Consider the following 19,376-nt stretch of genomic DNA (forward strand, 5'->3'; position numbering starts at 1 on the left):
GCAGCCAAGATGGCCGCTGCTTAAGCATTCACATCAGCAATCTCTACTCTCACAATGAGACTCATTAGCCTTTTTGAGGTATGGCGGACACTATAGGTGTGCACTGTTTGGTTTGGGAGTAAGCAGACAATTTGAATTCATCATATCTCAAAATGGCTTGTTTCTTTGGAGATCTTGCAGAACCAGGGTAAAAGTTAAATAAATAGCACTGAACAAAATCCTCACTGCTTGTTTTGATTGCAGTTAATAAAATGAGTACGTGTTTGAATGTCACGTTTACGCTACGTAATAACTACGTGCAACAACAAAAACTGAAAAACTGTAAAGCTTGTTTTTTTTTCTTCAGTTTGCTTAAACTTATTCAGCGATTTTTCATACAGATACTTGTTCTGATATAGTGTACATATCCTAGTAGCTAGATCATGGCGTTTCATATAATGATTTTCCCTATTCATCAGGCACACTGTATGCTGCTTTTACACGAGTAGACACTGTGTTCAGCTGAAAAGCTAACAAGTGACTTTTAGGCATTACTTGTAGAAAAACCCAAATCTAAGACACTTAGTTAGGCCTCTGGACCCCGACACCAGGTCCAATTTCATTTAGCTGCTGAAGCATCAAAAATTGCTTTATCATTTTCTGCTTAGCAAAAATGAGCAGCATACCGTTAAAAAATTATTTGGCTGGCAACCCTGATCTTGTAAGCAGAATTTTGTTGTGCTTCAAAGTTACTTTTTGTGCTTTTAAAAGCAGCTCTATGAAGTTGGGCCCAGCATCACATGCAAATATAGGGTGCGTTCGTTTAGCTTCCCTGGGTCATCCCCGGTCTGTTCGAAGGGCTCACCCAGGTCAGCCCCCCAGTGCCCTGCTTGTGGAGTGGGTCACTTGGGGGCTGGCCCCAGGTAAACGACGTCACTACGAGAGCGGTGAGTGGTCGTTCGTTTAGCTCTTGTCAGGGACTCACCCGAGTGAGCACCGCGGGGGAGACCCAGGGAAGTTAATCGAATGCACCCACTGTTGCCAACGGTCTGCCATTTTGGTAGTTAAATTGCAAGTGAAGACAAGGTTAATGCACATGGCCCCTGAAATCTGCACTCCAAAGTATAGCACATAGGGAAACTGAATCTAAAAATGGCATAACTGACAATGTGGTAATGATGTCTGGGTCAACCCCCCCCCCCCCCCCAACCCAATGACATTTGAGGTCTGGGCCCAATTTCATAGAGCTGCTTCAGCAGAGAATTGTGATTAAAATGCTTCTGCTAAGCACAAATAAGCAGGTAAGCATAATTTTGTTGTGCTTAGCTACTTTTTGTGCTTAAGCAGCTCTATGAAATTGTTCCCTGTATATAGCACGGGATGGAATTTGTTTAATACGGTCTGCCTTTACCGCGTCGTTTGTTCCTATTCATGTTGTTCCCCTTGACCCAGTTATCACTGAACCCTCCTCCGCCCATGCCGCCCATGCTGCCCAGGTTGCCTCCCAGGTTGCCTCCCAGGTTGCCTCCCAGGTTACCACCCATCTGCTGGTCCATTAGGTTCCCGTATCCACCGCCTAGATCCATGGACGTGTTCTGTTGTCGCTTGTTTCTGAAGCCTGTAATAGAACAACAACATTTATTTATTTATTTATTTCCAGGCAAACGGTATGTACAGAGAAATAACAGCACAGAGACCAACAAGCCTGCGAATAAACCAAAAAGCGAAAAAACATCACTATCTTGAAAAGCTAGTGGTTGGAAAGAGAAACTTTGGATCTTTATATTAATGGTGGTAAAATAAATTAAGGTACATGTAATGTGCAGTCCCTTCAATTTGAGTGTTAAGATCCGAAACCATTTTCAACACAGGTTTTTGAAAATCATGAATTCAAAGGCCCATATATATAACACCTTGTAAGTGGTTACAAGGTGCTACAGCCCATTATACAGCCAGTCAGAAACACCAGTGCAAACCCCTTCTTTCGACAATAAGTCTAACTGGGTTCTTTTAAGTGATTTACACATCACACAGGACAGAACAGGGTCCAATTTCATAAAGCCTGTAGGCACGAAATTTGCTTAGCATGAAATTTCTTCCTTGGTAAAATCAGGCTTACCAACTAAATTTCCATTTGTTGCATATTGCCCGTTACTGGTATTCAGCTGTTGTTTGCTTATCCTAAAAATCACATGGAAATTTGGTTGGTAATCCTGTTTTTATCAAGGAAGAAGTTTCATGCTAAGCACATAGCTTTAGTGCGGTGAGCTTGACCTCTCAGCAACGCACACCAAACCAAGATGGGACTAGACCCTACACTATGCTGATCTGAAACACCGTAGCTTTAGTGCGGTGAGCTTGACCGCTCAGCAATGCACACCAAACCAAGATGGGCCTAGACCCCACACTAAGCTGATCTGAAAACCATAGCTTTAGTCCGGTGAGCTTGACCGCTCAGCAACGCACACCAAACCAAGATGGGACTAGACCCCACACAATGCTGATCTGAAACACCGTAGCTTTAGTGCGGTGAGCTTGACCTCTCAGCAACGCACACCAAACCAAGATGGGACTAGACCCCACACTCTGCTGATCAGAAACACCATAGCTTTAGTGCGGTGAGCTTGACCTCTCAGCAATGCACACCAAACCAAGATGGGACTAGACCCCACACAATGCTGATCAGAAACACCATAGCTTTAGTGCGGTGAGCTTGACCGCTCAGCAATGCACACCAAACCAAGATAGGACTAGACCCCACACTCGGCTGATCAGAAACACCACGTTGGTGTAGTTGTGTCTTGCCTCGCCTTCAACCTCTGGGACCCGATTCGAATCCCACCGGGGGCACTACGTGGATTGGGTTTTCAGTCTCTGCTTGACTGCATGGGCATTCTGTTTTTTTTTCCTCCCACATCTAAAACTGAAATTACTTCGTCATCTTCTCTTCTCGTTTGACTCTTATTAGAGCGTCGAGAATATTGATCCAGATCCAGATCCAGACCAGAGCTTGAGCCTCACCACCTCTACAATCAATCATCCTCCATGTCAAAACTATCCCACATCATTTTTATTCATGCGAGTTCTGCTCACCTTTCATCTGTCTCTGGTTCATGTTGGTCCCTGAAAATTGTCCTCCTTGCTGCCCGCCCTGCTGTCCGCCCTGCTGCCCGTACAGATTCTCAACAAACACCCAACCACCACCATCACCTTTACTCACTTGACCTGTAAGTGATTATGTCAAAAGTCACATGTCAAAGGTAGCATGTCAAAAGATCGCATGTATCTTCTGGAAAAACTTTTGGTCTTGAAGAAAGATTTGATTTCTGATTCGTTTCGGCCCCAACATCCAAAACATTTGATGACATCATTCTGAGAAAAATTGGTCTGTACATTTTTGTGGGGGAATGTTTTGATTCTCAGAGGACTATTTTAATGTGATAACTTTGAAGTTATATGACTCTTGCATAAAGTCTCTTTGACTGCACAAGTGTATTGCTCCTTATGCTTTTTTTAGGAGCATGTAAATCATCTGTATAGTTTTATTTCTATTTTTTTTTCAGCAGATGTACAAGATTCTTACCCCAAATCTACCTCTAGAAACATTCCATTTGGTTTTCTGGAGCATGGAAATCATTTGTGTATTTAGTTCTACCTGATTTTTTTTTTTAAGCAGATGTACTAAATGCTTACCCCGATTTTGGAGCCTACCTCTAGGAACACCACCTGCACATAAAATCATATGTAAACAGGATTCTTAAAGGCACTGGACACCTTTGGTAAATGTCAAAGACCAGTACTCTCATTTGGTATATCCCACAGGGATGCCAGTGACTCTTCCCTTCAGAGCCTGAAAAATTGTTTGAAGAAAAAGGGGTCACCGCCCCCCCCCACCCCAGACCCCAAAAACTAGAAAAAACAAAACAGCACTTTTTTAATAAAACATAAAGAAGAAAAACAATTCTCCGGCCAAATGAAATACGGAGCGCCGGAAATCTTTTTCAAAACTTATATTTTTTTCGGCCAGATGAAACACAGAGCGCTGGAAAAAATCGGGGAAAATTTTAAAAAGCCGGAATTCCGGCAATAGCCGGAAAACTGGCATCCCTGATCCCAACATATGCATAAAATAACAAATAATGTGAACATTTTGCCTCAACTGGTCGCCAAAGGTGGGAGAGAATTATTTAAAAAAAAAACAACTCTGGCGCACAAGTTGCTCAACCCACCCAACATTTCACTGCCCCCTAATCATTAGTATACAGTCATTATCACCATACCTTTGACTGCACCTATACAATCATTATCACCATACCTTTGACTGGTCCGTAGGAGGATGCACTGCTTCCATAATAATCATCCATCAAGGAAGTCTGGCCCTGGGATATAAAATCTCCCGACATCATACCGCCACCGAATCCTCCGCCACCTTGTAAAGACAAAGAAACGTCATCATTAGCACAACAGAAAGACTCGAGTGGTTCATTCTGCTAGTCCGACTACTTCGAAGTCAGAGCAAAAACTACAAAACTGCAGAAACTTGTTACATTCAACAGCTTTTTATACTAGCACAACATATTTTTACAACAAAATACAGAACATATTAATTGATCATAACATTTACAATAAATCCATTAAAGGATTCGGGTACTTTTTCAAAATGTCCACAGATTTACATTCAACTAACAGGGTTTGAAGATAATGATAGTGGAAAGCTTCCCTTCAAATATTACTAACTAAGGTTGTGTTGTTTTTGTGAAATGAGTAAAACAAGTCACGAGACCAAAATTATTTTAGCATGTAAAATCCCCTCAACCAGTTATGATATTATACCAAAACCATAGCATAACTGGTTAATACGTTTTTACACGCTAAAACTGAGACAAAAATTATTACTTTTACTCATTTTTCAAAAACTACAGCACCTCAGTAAGTAAAATTTCAAGGGAAGCTTTCTTCTATCATAATCTTCAAACTGTGTAGGTTTAATGTAAATCTGTGGACATTGCGTTTTTTGTTAGTACAAGTACATTTTCGCTTTAAATAACAAGGTAGCGGCTTAGCGTGTAGCATGGCAAACAACTTGACACACTCCAACAATAAGGGCGAAAGTGTCAACTGTGCAGGTGCACAACGTGAACACAATGATCTTTACAATACATTGCGCACTTGTATCAGCAGTATCACATAGGCCTAGCAGTGAAGCGCACTGCCAACTACTGATAATCTATACCTGATAAATCTATAATTAATTCCTTTAGATCTAAGTGTAGTTTCACAACAAAATCATAAATTGTGAACTCACCCTGTCTTGCTGGTCCGTTATAATACCCGTCATCATAATGCTGAGCTTGGTTTCTTGCTGGCATCTTGCCAAATCCTCCTGGTGAGAAATTTAAAAAAAAGTGAAACAATTTTTTGGTTTACTCTGGTTGGGGAACAAACTTACTCTTAAAAAAAATGTATCAAAGTTCGCCCTAAACATGGCTTAAGCCACTCTTGGTAAGCAGTTACAAGAAGAAAAACTACTAAATTTAAAAAATAACTCAGGGAGCTGAAGTTAGGAATTGATATTCCTCTTCAAACATTCTAGATTCTAGGGAGTTCCAAAAAGATGCAGAAGGTCGAATGGCTCCTCTTCATAAAAAATGAACATTCCATACACTATTGATTTGTTGAGATGTAGAACAATAAGCCATTCAACAGCTTTATTCCACGTACTGCATCTCTTTGGACTCCTTGCCTGGCGCATGTTTCCCTCCATCCTACAATCCAGACTGTCTTGAGATGAATGTTAATTCCTACCTTCAGCTCCCCTGAGTTCTTTTCACATCAAATAACGTTTATTTTTTTAGCTCCATACTAAGAACGGCGTTTAGCCTTGTTTGAGGCGAACTTGCATAAATAAATTTAAAAACATTAAAAATCCTAATTGTTTTTGTGGTAAGAACGATGCCAACTCACCTTGCCTCCTGTCATTAGCGCGTCCTCGTCCCGCCCCTTTTCCTTTAGCGTTCTTTGCGGGCCCTGGTGAAGTATGGATGTCCTTTAGTCGTTTGGGATTGGCAGTTTGTGCACCTGATTTAAAATAAAAGTGTTTTGGGGTTTACAATTCAAGTGAAATGGAGCGGGCGATTTCTCTGGATTTCTTTCTCAACCCCTTTGAGTTTTCGAATGTTCTTAAAAAAAGTATGGGGAGAAAGAAATAGTATAGATTGTGTCGGTATTTTTTTCATATCTGGTGGTTCACAGATTCAGCTAACCTCATGAATTGTAACATTTGAGATATTCTGCGCCTAGAGTAAGGGGAAACACTAGCCCACAAGCTAATTTCAGGAACTTTAAACTTCTGAAAATCATCCTTACTGAATGGCTCACAATTGACCCTAGCAGTTACTGCTCAAAGATTGAATGAAAAGTAGACATATATATGCATTGTGCCAAATGATTGAACACTACTGTCTCATTTGTTGTTTGCAATGTGCTATTTTTGGGGACATTGGGAGGCAGCAGACTTGGGAAACATGTTTGTTTTCTTGTTTTTTAACCACTAAATGCACTAAGTTACATAAGCAAGCCTCCCCACCACTAAAAAATAGTAAAAATAATATGTTGCCTCTTGTCTCCTTAATTGGGTGACAAGTGAATTCAAATAACAAAATGGCATCAATTATTAAAGACTCTTGTAGATCGCTTCAACTTGATATGAAATATAAAGTGATAAGTACAGCTTGTATCAGGCCTGTGAGCGGGTCATGAAAAAAAAGCGGAAAATTGTTGTCCGGATTTTGGGCCAGCACTACGAACGTAATAATAAATAATAATAATAATAATAATAATAAGACTTGTAATGCGCACATATCCACCCTGCTGGGTGTTCAAGGCGCAGTAAAACCAAAAACAAAACAAAAACAAAACAAAAACAAAACATAACACAAAGAAAAACAGACACAAAAAAATTAGTCATTGAAAACCTGTGACATAAGATAAGTTTTGAGAAGAGACTTGAATTTTGCAGTACAGAGACAAGATCGAAGATTAAGTGGTAGAGAGTTCCATATGCGTGGCGCGGCTGAAGAAAAAGACCTGTCACCCCATGAGTGTCGAGACTTGGGTTCAATGAGGAGAAGCATAGAACTTGATCGAAGACTCTTTGATGGAGTGTAAACTTGAAGCAGTTCAGAAATATAGTGGGGAGCCTTGCCATTAAGAGCTTTGTGGACAATGAGCATCAGCTTGAAGATGATTCGGCTTTAATTAAAAACTGAAGCGTAGACAACACATTCACAGAAACATAGGCCACAATTCTTACATGTAACAATGTGTTGTACATCATCATTTTCAAGACATTTTTGTAGCATTCTTTTAGGAATAAATCCACAAGCGCGATAAGTCCTCGTCGTCAACTGTCATATATTTTACTTGTCGCAAAAAAACACACACCGTACATACACAAAACGTGCGTCGTGTGGGGGAAAAACCATGTGTGCCTAATCTTGTCTCAAGGCATTGGCTTTTTAGTAAAGCGCCCTCTATTGGTGCAATGGAACAATGACATTGAAGTACATGTAAAATAGACATCGCGCTAAACAAAAAATTAACAGCAACGGCTCCAATGAAATACCAACACGGAGCATTTACTGGGTCTAGCCCCCGACTCACATGTCAAAATCAAATCGCAATTAAAGTGCTTCCCGATTCCAGGTACGTGCTGCTTGACGATCTATTATGGATGTTAAAAAAGAAGAAGATAAAAACGGAAACGAGAAAAAAGCGGAGCCCGCAAGAAAAACAAGGAACGGAAAAAAGCGGAACCCAATAAAAATGCGGACGCGGAAAATTAAAAAGAGCGGAAATCCGCTTTAAAGCGGAGATTTCACAGGCCTGTTGTATAGTGCATATTATTACCTTTTGATTTGTTGGCATTTTTACTCGCATTGTTGGCCTTATTTTTTGCCTTCTCCAGTTTCAGCGTCTTTAAGCTCGCCTTCTCCACAGTCAGCCAATACTTCTGGATGCAGTGGTCATGTACTTCTGTAAAAGTTAGTCACGTTCAAAAAAGAAAACAAGAACAAAATAAGTGATAAGAAACAAATAAAAAAATGTTGGAATATTTAATCTAGACGGTCTTGTTAATGAACAAGATCATAAAAACTGTCTCGGCCTTCAGGGCAAGCATCAATGCAAGCGAAAAAGGCTCCACTATCTTAAGGTATGTTCAAATTATGTCATTTCCACCTTTTTTGGTAACCCCTGGAGTTATAGTTTTCGAGGAGCTTCTGGGAACAGTATCCTTAGCAATAGAGATGTAGATCAAAGACATTTTGTTTTTTCAGACAAAAGTGGCACAGCTTCTGACGGGTAACGCAAAGATATTGACAAAATAAGGATACTGCCAACATAAGGCTTAGATAGCTCAATTGGTTATTAACTCGGAGGTCACAGGTTCAAGTAGATCTACATGTATAAATTTTTTCTTTCGAATCTGCAGAAAACAACAGCCTTCCTATATAATTTTAATACAGGTAATCTTAATTCCGAAGTCAGAGAAATGTGGAGTGGCTTCCGACAGGTACCCTCGCACAATGAACTTGACAAAGTAGAGAGTCCGCCAACATTTAGGGCTACATGACTCCCTTTGTTTAGCATCAATACTTTAATCGAGAGGTTCAAGTCCCACTCCAGCAAATTTTTGTTTGTTTTACCCCCAAAAAACCAATCTATTAAGCTCCGCCTCTTTGCATATTGACCAATCACAACCCATTGCGCCATCAAAATTCTGACAAAATAAAGTCCGACATGCGTGCGCGTGCGTGTATGCTTGGCACGCACGGCAGAGTTGTGCAGAATGGCATTGGAGAGGCTCACATGTTTTTGCTCACATGTATGCCGTGGGCAGAGCCCAATGAATTGCTCTATTGTCAAGAAAAGAATTTCTCCTTGCTGTAATACTCACGTGCAAGTTTGTCAGCATCTTCAGCTCTTTCCAAAGCGACGATAGCGGTGCCCTCACTCTTCTCCATAGTGAGAAACCTAAACTTAGCGTGACTCTTGAAATACGCCATCAGATCGTCCTGGGTGAGAGGCGTGTCCTTGAGACCCGAGACGGTTACCAGTTTGTCTGATGCACTCTCAGCATCTGGCTGGCCCTAAAGAGAATAAAAAAGGTGACCACTATAAGCATAGCATTGTTTGAAACTATTAATAAGGGATACAACTGTGTGTGGTGAAGAGGTTTTCAACTAGTATTTAAAACTCGTCGAGGCCTGGTTCTTAATAATTTTATTGAGACAAAAGCGAGGTAAATTATCAAGAACCAGGCCTCGGCGGGTTTAAACCACTAGTTGAAAACCGATTCAACACACTTTGATTCTCATTTATAAATACCTTTTTGGTCAAACAACATCAACACTTTTTAGTCAAAAAGTAAAACTAATGCATAAATTATAATTGTTCAATGATTTCTTCAACACAACACCCCTCCAGCTATGAAATGGTAAAGCCCTCGGGTAAACAACTCCTTATTTAAAAGGAGATTGCTGTGGGCGGTCGGAATGAAGAAACTGTCTTTTAAGCACAGGTGCAAGCTCGCGTTTCATGCCCAAGTTTCAACACTTTTTACTGGTGCTATATCATCCGTTCAAACACCCCCACGTGCTGCCCTCTCAGAATGGATAAACTGTCTTAGGAGTTGATGAATAAATGTTCATAAATACCTCAGACAGTTTCGCTATTCCTATTGGTGGGGAGCGCGTCACGTGGGGGTGTTTAAACGGTTGACAATGACCAGCTGGAGCTGTTTATAACCGGTTGTTTTCGGATACGTTTGTGCTGGCTAGCCCACAACCTTGTTCACATGGGCGATCGATCTTGCCGCGCCATTTAAGCCCATGAATACGAAGATGCATACTACACGCCGAATGCATATCCGAAAACTGTCTCACTCATAAAAAATGCAACACACGTACAGAGCTCAAGGCAGTTCAGTCGTCGCGACACTTTCATTCCCTTAGTACACTTGCAAGTACAACCATGTGTAAATCTTTTTTGTGGGAGTGTTGGCTCTGAGAAGTGTAAAGAGCCAGTGTGGGCTTCACGTTTTGATTAGTATGCTCCTCTTCGGGAGAATGCTGGACTACTGGCGGTGGTGGAGCTTAAGTATTGCTTGAGGGATATCGTTTGGGCCTGAAGGGTCCAAGTTTCAAATGTAGGAAGATTCTACAATGATAAAACAGAACACTCATAGACAACCCTCAAACTAAATTGTCTTTAAAATTTGGAAATGATTACGACCTTTTTGTTTGAAGGCACTAGAAACGTTTGGTTATTTTCAAATACCATTATTTTCACTTGGTGTATTCTGACATATGCATAAGATAACTAATCTGTGAAATCTGGACTCAGAAAAAAACCTTCAATGCACCATGTGTGCTTACGGATGCCTGAAAAGGCGTCAGGCCTGAAGTCTTTTATTACTTGAGTGAGAAATAAACCTCTTTCTCAAAAACTATTTTACTTTAGAGCGAGCTATTTCTCACAATGTTTATACTATCAACAGCTCTCCGTTGCTCATTACCAAGTACGTTTTTATGCTAGCAACTATTTTGAGTAAATACCAAAAGTGTCCAGTATCTTTTAACCTCTGGCAAACACAAATAAAGGAAAAATTGCTGTCTCTCCGCCGATGCAGAACACTTTTACTACTCACCGGCCTCTGCAGCGTGCGGTTGAACACCAGCAGTTTGTCGTGAATCTTATGCGGTTCTGGATGTTTTAAGATTGCACCCGCCTCGGCGACATTCGTCATGCCAATGAAGCCATATCCTCTTGACTTGCACTCCCCACCCTCTGTCTCTGGAGGGTCTCGGACGACGACGCACTCCTTCACTGTCCCAAATGTGGTGAAGTATTCCAACACGTCGGCCTCAGTGGTCTTTTCCCTGTCCAGCCCTCCGAACCATAACTTACGAAGCCTTTCATGATTCTGTGGAAGAAAACAACAAACATTGATCAATTTATATAAAACATTTCTGAATTAGATTTCTCGTAAAACTTCCTAGGTTGTATCCCAAATCGGGTGTGATCCCTGGCCATTAGGCAGGTAAAGTTTCGTGGCCTCTGCCTGGAGTCCCGCGAAAATAGGGAGACCAGCAACATCAGGCCTAGACCAGCAACATCAGGGAAAATGCCATCGTGTGCAGCCTGTATGTGACTGGTACCTGGTACATTTTTCTGAGCAAATGAGTCATTTTCAGACGCGAGTTCGTCCTTGGCTCAAATCAAGGATTTGCTCTTCTTACAACCTGTGAGTACTAACAGAAAAACAAGACATTTAGTCAGTTCTCATTGGTTGGCCGTAACTGTTATAAGGGCTCAAATTCATGTCTCTGCTTCTCACTGCGGTAAGCTGCACTTTCATTTGTTTAAATTTCAAATGAAAACATAGATTATTATAAACACTGAGCTAACCAGTTGAGCCATTTGGAGTGCAGTTTGACTGCTGATCAGGTGTTTTAACTAGCATCTATCCAGCAGGCCACTGTTAAAGGCAGTGGACACTATTGGTAATTGTCAAAGTCCAGTCTTCTCACTTGGTGTATCTCAACATGTACATAAAATAACAAACCTGTGAAAATTTTAGCTCTATTGGTCGTTGGAGTTGCGAGATAACTATGAAAGAAAAAAACACCCTTGTCACACGAAGTTGTGTACTTTCAGATGCTTGATTTCGAGACCTCAAATTCTAAACTTGAGGTCTCGAAATCAAATTCGTAGAAAATTACTTCTTTCTCGAAAACTACATCACTTCAGCGGGAGCCGTTTCTCACAAGGTTTTATACTATCAACCTCTCCCTATTACTAGTTACCAATTAAGGTTTTATGCTAATAATTATTTTGAGTAATTACCAATAGTGTCCACTGCCTTTAAAGCGAGAGCGGTTTAAACGCCCAAAACTCTCAGACACATCAACGCGTTGCCAGATAAACGATCAAGGCAATGTGGAGTTGATACATGTAGGTACAGCCTTTGCAGAGAGGAGATGTGTGTTTCGCTATCCCAGGTAAATTGTTCATTGTGTCCGTGTTGACAACAAAATTTACAAGCTTTGGACTGCCATTCGTGTACATTCAATGCACAGCTACAAAATGGCGTCAGCTGTCTCATAAAAGGTGGCGGTACGTGTAGACGTTCACTTGAGTCATCTGCACTAGACAATGCAGATGTAGCTTGGGAATCAGCCCCACACAGCATGTCACTTAACACAGTGATAACTTTATTAACTTAGTATTATACACTTTTGCAAGCCGAGTAGGCTTCACTCAAAAGTGCCTTCCTATACTATCATCTATGTTCATCAGGCTCTTGGCATTCCTGAAACCAATTCAACTCCTTACGAGTATGCAGCACCGGCAGCCAAATGGGTGCACAGGCTGATAGTCACCGGCATCAACAATCTTTTGCTTGTACCCATTGTACTCCTGGGTGATGAGGAAACAATTATGGCCAAGTGTCTTGTTCAAGGACACGAGCGCCATAACTGGGAATCATACCCACTCTCTGGTGACTCGGGCACCAGAACTTGAGTTCCATGCATTACACCGCTACGCCAGCAACAGGCCACTGAGATTAAAATGACTTTAGAGCAGCAAGTCAAAGTTTACGCCAAAAAGAAGGCACATTGGTAAACAGGTCAGCAATGACCCAACTCTCCACATGAGGGGTGGAATGTCTTTACAGAGAGTCCGTCACAGCTGGATTATGACCAGGGTTCTTAGAAACAACCATGGCCGGGAGTGTCGCACCTTGATCAAAAGGAACAATTGATTCTGTGTAACTAGAATTCCGCTTACTTCTCACACTAAGGCTGTACACCAATCTGAGCTGCAGCAAGTCATAGCTTATGCCAAAAGGAAGGCACATCGGTAAACAGGTCAGCAATGACCGAAACCTCCACATGAGAGATTGGGGTGTCTTTTTATAGCAGGATTATGACCAGGGTTCTTAGACACAACCATGGTCGGCAAGAGTCGCACCGTGATCAAAAAGGAACACTTGATTCTGTGCAACTAGAATTCTTGTTACTGCAGCAAGTCATAGCTTATGCCAAAAGGAAGGCACATCGGTAAACAGGTCAGCAATGACCGAAACCTCCACATGAGAGATTGGGGTGTCTTTTTATAGCAGGATTATGACCAGGGTTCTTAGACACAACCATGGTCGGCAAGAGTCGCACCGTGATCAAAAAGGAACACTTGATTCTGTGCAACTAGAATTCTTGTTACTTCAGCAAGTCGAAGTTTACACCAAAAGGAAGGCACATCGGTTAACAGGTCAGCAAAGACCGAAACCTCCACATGAGAGATTGGAGTGTCTTTTTATAGCAGGATTATGACCAGGGTTCTTAGACACAACCATGGTCGGCAAGAGTCGCACCGTGATCAAAAAGGAACACTTGATTCTGTGCAACTAGAATTCTTGTTACTTCAGCAAGTCGAAGTTTACACCAAAAGGAAGGCACATCGGTTAACAGGTCAGCAAAGACTGAAACCTCCACACGTTCTTAGATACAACCATGGTTGGCAAGAGTCGCACCATGATCAAAAGGAACACTTGATTCTGTGCAACTAGAATTCTGGTTACTTCTCACAGAAAGCATGCCTAGATTTTCATCTTTGAACATATCGAAAGGGCAAGGCTGCTTTCATGTTGTAAAGGGCACTTCAATTGGAAAATCTTAAAGTCAATGGGAATCTTTTGAAGGGCACAAATGCCTAGACTAGGGGCTTCCGTGGACTGCGTGTAATTCCAGGCCTAAGAAAGGCTCAACACCAATGTGAGTTGCAGCAAGTCAGAGATTACGCCAAAAGGAAGGCACATCTGTAAACAGGTCAGCTATGACGGAACTCTCCACATGAAAGGAGAGGTGATGAGGCCACGGCTTCTCAAACCTCAGTCGGACAGAAATGAAGCACTGGCTGAATAAATATTCAGGTTCGTCCTCTCCAAGTCAAATCAAAAACAAAATGCGGACAAAAAGGTCCATTAAAATACTCTCCCTCCTCGTTCAAGATTTTGTAAAGATATAAATGAATCAGAACTAAGCTATTACCGCCTGTGAGAAATTTCGCCGGAGTGGACACCTTAATTCAAAAGTCGATCCTCTGACACTTCATCCAGAGAAAGAGTGATCTTAAATCTTGGAACCTCTCCTTCATATCCTGGGTGTGTCTCAAAGTCTGTATAAAGTTCATCCAAAGAGTTAGTGAAGAGATAAATAAAATAAAAATAAGAGACACAGACAAACAGGTAATTTGGAGTTGTACAGGAGTGAAAAAAGACAAAGAATACAGGAAGAGAACTTTAGGGCCCTTTTCGAACCCATGACTTTGGCTTCGCATTCGGTTCAGGCTAGCTAGGCCCCTCAGTTGTTTTGACTATACACATGCTATGCAGTCAGGGATTCAGACCAGAGAACGGAGCCTGAAGCCGAACCCAAAGCCAAAGCCAAAGCCGTGGATTTCGAAAAGGGCCTAGGAGACCAAAATTAGTTTGCCAAATTCATGTTACCTTTCTCTAAAGCTCTTGGTAACATTTTTCCAGTGAGTTGACAAACCGTTTAAAACCATTCAACTACATGTACGGGTTTTGTATGGTGGCACAGCTGTGCACAGAACAGTGTGCAATGAACCAGTATGCATTCAATGACGATAATAATAATAATAATAATAATAATAATAATAATAATAAACATTTGTATAGTGCTTTCCATAGGCAATTCAAAGCGCTTTAACGTTGTCTAAAAAGATGTGTTCTTCACTGAGTCTTGAATGAGCTGATCGAGGACGAGTCTAGGATGCCATTGTAGGCTGACATGGTTCATCCTTGAGAGCTTAAAACCCTTTTACTATCACCACAGTGGTTTATATCGAATGGTCAGACAGTAGGAGGGTTAACTGTGTACCGATAGACTCATTCACCACATGGTACCACATTGATCTCCATAACCCCTCAAACTTTTGTCTACCATTCAACAACACAGTGGTTTATATTGAATGGTCAGACAGTAGGAGGGCTAACTGTGTACTGATAGATGCACTCACCGCATGATTCCACATTGCAGGCTGATATCTCCATAAACCTTCTAAAATGTGTCTACCATTCAACATTTGGATATTGAATGGTTTGACAGTAGGTGGGTTAACTGTGTACCAAGGGATGCATTAACCACATGATACCACACTGCAGGCTGGCATCCATGCACCCTCTAAGAATTGTCTGACATCTCCATAAACCTTCTAAAATTGGTCTACCATTCAACGCCACACAGTGAATGATATTGAATGGCCAGACAGTAGGAGGGTTAACTGTGTACTGGTAGATCCATTCACTACATGATACTGCAGGCTGGCATAGTATTTATAATACAAAACCACTGACATCACGGTTCAATGGTCACACAGTAGGAGGGTGCACTGTGTACTTATGCATTCAGCAAATGACGATCGAGAACGTCAGTGAGGACGCCGCTAAAACAAAATATTCAAACAATTGTAGAACAATGAGAAGTTCGCCATTTACCAGGTCAGCATCGTGTGTGGATAGGTAGGCATTCACCATGTACCAAATTGAAGGCTGGCATGGTCAATCTATCCTTAACGGTGTGTCATGGCTGAGCGATTAAGAGCACCGGACTCAAGCTCTGGTGTTTCTGTTCAGCAGAGTGCAGATTCAAGTCCCGGTCGCATCCTTCAGCAAGACACTTAAAACCATTATTGCTGCGTCCTTCGGATTGGACATAAAGCCGTTGGTCCTGTGTGTTGTGTAATAAAGCATGCAAAAGAACCCAGTGCACTTATTGTAAAGAGAATGGGTTTCGCTCCGGTGTTCCTGGTTTGATTGGCTGCATATTGCGTCACAGCACCTTGTAATAAATTACATGGTGCTATGGTCTCAATACATAACTCCACAATACCTTGCAGGAATATACTGGATGTGGACGCAACATAACTGAGTGACGGATATGAGCACTACAAATGTATACTAGAATTACTTCAAGTATTCTGACGGTTGAGCCAAAAACAAATGAGGAAACCCAAGCAGTAAGTGGTTATTGGGTTGAAAATTTGAGAATTCAAAAACAAAAAAATGAAAATCAACAAAAATTTACTTTTCCTTCTGCCACAGCTCTCTTAACCTCGACGCTCTTCTCGTCGATAGTTTGGTGGCCGTCGACGCTCCCGGCCAGGGCAGCTTTCATTTCTTCCTCCGTTGCCATGGTAATGAAGCCGGAGCCGCGCGACACCGTCACGCCGTCCACCTGCTCCATGCTGATGGTGCACTGCACGATGTTGCCGTACTGGCTGAAGTGGCCGATTAGAGTTTCCTTCGTGGTCTTTTCTTTGTCTAGGTTGTTGAGGCTGATCCTAAATTTTCTCTCTGGGGACTGGTGATAAAAATGTTTAGTAAAATTAAAGGAAAACCAGTGGCAATTAAACAAGCAAAATGTAACTAATATTAAGTTTTGTACCTACATATACCCATAAACATTTTCTCAAGCTCTTTTAAAAAAGAATTCAGGCATATCACTCCGGTGTGATCCCAAGTTGTAACTACTTAAAGGGAAGGTACACGTTTGGTAATTACTCAAAACAAATATTAACTTAGAAACTGACTTGGTAACGAGCATTGGAGAGCTGTTGATAGTATTAACAGTGTTGGAAACGACTTATTTTATGCTATAAATGATTGGATACACCAAGTGACAACACTGGTCTTTGACGATTACCAAACATGTGCAGTGCTTTTAAATGTAATGTTGTATTATTATTTGAATTTTGCCTTTACTTTTACAAGAACTTGCCTTGTATTAACAGGTATCATACAGGATTGGTATTATTTAAAAAAACATAATTGTTTGGTACAGGCTAGAATTTCATCTCAGAGAACTCAGACAACAGAGGCCTTGGCCTTTGTGCCCTTTTAAAGTCTCCCATAAACCTTACGGCTTAAGATTTTCCATCAGAAATGCCCTTTTCAAGTTGAAGATGGCCTTGCCCTTTCACAGATGAAATTTTTCGGCCACACCACAGAGGGCTTGGCATTTGTTGCCCTGGCCTTTGTGCCCCTTAAAAACACCAATAAAACCCTGGGTTTGTGCTCTTACATCTCGTGGTTTGGAGACCATCACTGCCACAACCTTGTCATTTATTACATGGGTTTCAACTAGCACAGCATCCGTCTCGGCCTGCGTAGACATCGTGACAAATCCATAGCCCCTGGATCTGCCCTTGCCGTCCCCACCATATCTCTGCTTTGTTCTGGCAACTTGGCACTCTGCCAGCTTGCCGTACTTCTCAAAATGCTGCTGTAGGTCGGTGTCTCTCGTCTTGTAGTGAAGACCTCCAATGAAAAGACGTGGGCCGGTCTCAATCTTAGTTTCTTCCTTGTTGTCTCCCTGCAAGGAATACATAAGTTTATTAAAGCTACATTTCGTGAACTCCGTAGCGCGTACGCGTAAAAAGCACCCAAGCTTAATTCACATAAAATAGCTGTTGATTTGTATTCGCACTCCACACACTCCGCCCACAGCTCAGCCAGCCGATGATGTCATGCTGATTGGCATATTCCAAGATGGCTACGCCATGTACAAATCGAGGAAATTAGAGTGTTCGGAGAAAGGTAGCAAAGTTATTGTGAAAAATTTCTTTTGAAAATTTTATTTGTTTGACTATTCAAAACTTCAAAACACACAAAAAGCAAGCTAAGGGTAAGACTAAGAGCTAGGTGAACACATTCTGCCAGTTTAAACTGCCAAGTGGCTCGTAGGGGAGGCGCCAGAATTTGACATTTGGTTATTTCTTATAAGTTATAGCTGCATAAGGAAATGGTATAGACATGTGGCTAAGGATTCATCCAGCCTTGGCCACACAAGTGGGGCTAGGAGGTAGGATGCAGTTAATGAATTTTTGAATTAATAATAATATATGTAAAAAATTCTTACAAATATTTAAAATAATTGTCCACAGCTAGTCACCGGTCCAGGCTATTGAGCAAGCTAGCACGCAGTCCAGTAAATGAGTGAATCGATTATCGATTATAGATTACATTCATCATGCCTTTCAGTTCACTGTGACTGATTCACATTTATAAATTATTCACATTTATAAATTAATCATACACACGTTTTCTTCTTGCTCTGCTTGCATTTGGTCCCCTTGGCCTTCCTCCGTCTCGCCGGTGTACTCCATTCCGCCGTCGGCGTCATCTTGACGGTTTTCAGATTCTTGATTTTCTCCTTCCACTCCCGACTCATCCTCCTCAAGTAATCGGGCCACGGTTTCGTCATCGAGATCTACTTCTGTGATCATGCTCTCTGATGCCTCGTCTGACATTTTAAGGATTGGTTTTCTACTTTTTTATTGAAAAGAAAGGGTCTGAAGCAATTTGTCTTTGTGTGTAAATTCAGAGCGAGGGATAGGGGAGTGCGCGTGTGTGAAGTTAAATGACACAATCGAACCGGCATCCGCTGTATAACCCATGCAGTAAAAGGAGAAAGTGCGTTTTTCACAGAATGCGGAAGTAAAGTTCTACTTCTGTCTGTGACAATTTTTTCTCGGTAGTAACAAAGCTGCTTCTTCAAGAAAACAAACATGTTTTTCCAAATATTTTCAAATGCTTCCGATGAATACCATACTTTTTGAAGGCACCGCGAACTACTGGTACCGGCTGCAATATGCAAATGATCCTGTAAGCAGATGGATTCTAGTTTCCAATGAAAATCTAAGGACCGACTGAGGGCGCTATATAGCGTTTGCGCCTCGAGCTTCCCAAGTTAAAAAAATAGAGGCGTGGCATAATGTGGAACAATTGAGGGGGGGGGGGTACATTTTCCATGTTGATAAGTGTTTTCCTCGATGGTTTATGTTTATAAGATGATGAAAAATGTTTCCCCTAAAAAAGAGATCAACAAATAATGTATAAATAAAATAGACAAATTAAAAATTGGGGAGGAAAGAAAAAAAATAAGTAAACAAATTAAAGATGCTATGTCAGATTTTGGGCCAATTTGACCCACAAATTTTGATTTAAAATTCAATAGGTATTTTGATGGGGGCCGAGAAAGTAACAAGCTTTCATTTGAGCCATTACTCGAAAAAAGTCCGCCAATTATTAGTAGCAGTGAAATAAAGTGCTCAAAATTAGTTTTTGTCGGGATCCCGACAATATATCACGTGACCAATTCTTATGTGTTTTAAAAGAAACGTTTTAAATTTTGGTCATGGTCCTGACCGTTAAAAGTGATACTCATTGAAATACCATTCACTCAAACAAGTCTATTTTTTAATGTTTGGGGCCAAAAATCTGACATAGCATTAGCATCTTTAATTAATAAATA

At 41.2% G+C, this 19,376-nt stretch overlaps 1 protein-coding gene across 2 annotated transcripts; it reads right to left on the reverse strand.

Annotated features, from left to right (window-relative positions):
• Positions 1–1,272: 1,272 nt before the first annotated feature.
• LOC117294878 (heterogeneous nuclear ribonucleoprotein A3-like) lies at positions 1,273–18,514 on the reverse strand. 2 transcript variants are annotated; one of them, XM_033777423.1, is made up of 12 exons: positions 18,163–18,514; positions 17,145–17,435; positions 16,149–16,424; positions 10,688–10,963; positions 8,936–9,128; positions 7,888–8,013; positions 5,944–6,057; positions 5,285–5,362; positions 4,295–4,408; positions 3,673–3,705; positions 3,073–3,204; positions 1,273–1,597 (listed from the first exon to the last, which is right to left on the reverse strand). In XM_033777423.1, the coding sequence occupies exons 1-12, from the start codon at positions 18,370–18,372 to the stop codon at positions 1,371–1,373; spliced, it is 2,070 nt and encodes a 689-aa protein (XP_033633314.1). In that variant the 5' UTR covers positions 18,373–18,514; the 3' UTR covers positions 1,273–1,370. The 2 variants fall into 2 exon arrangements, with proteins under 2 accessions (XP_033633314.1, XP_033633315.1); XM_033777424.1 differs by lacking the exon at positions 3,673–3,705.
• Positions 18,515–19,376: the final 862 nt, after the last annotated feature.

The sequence above is a fragment of the Asterias rubens genome, chromosome 9, assembly GCF_902459465.1.
Source record: "Asterias rubens chromosome 9, eAstRub1.3, whole genome shotgun sequence".
In the NCBI taxonomy this organism is placed as follows: domain Eukaryota; kingdom Metazoa; phylum Echinodermata; class Asteroidea; order Forcipulatida; family Asteriidae; genus Asterias; species Asterias rubens.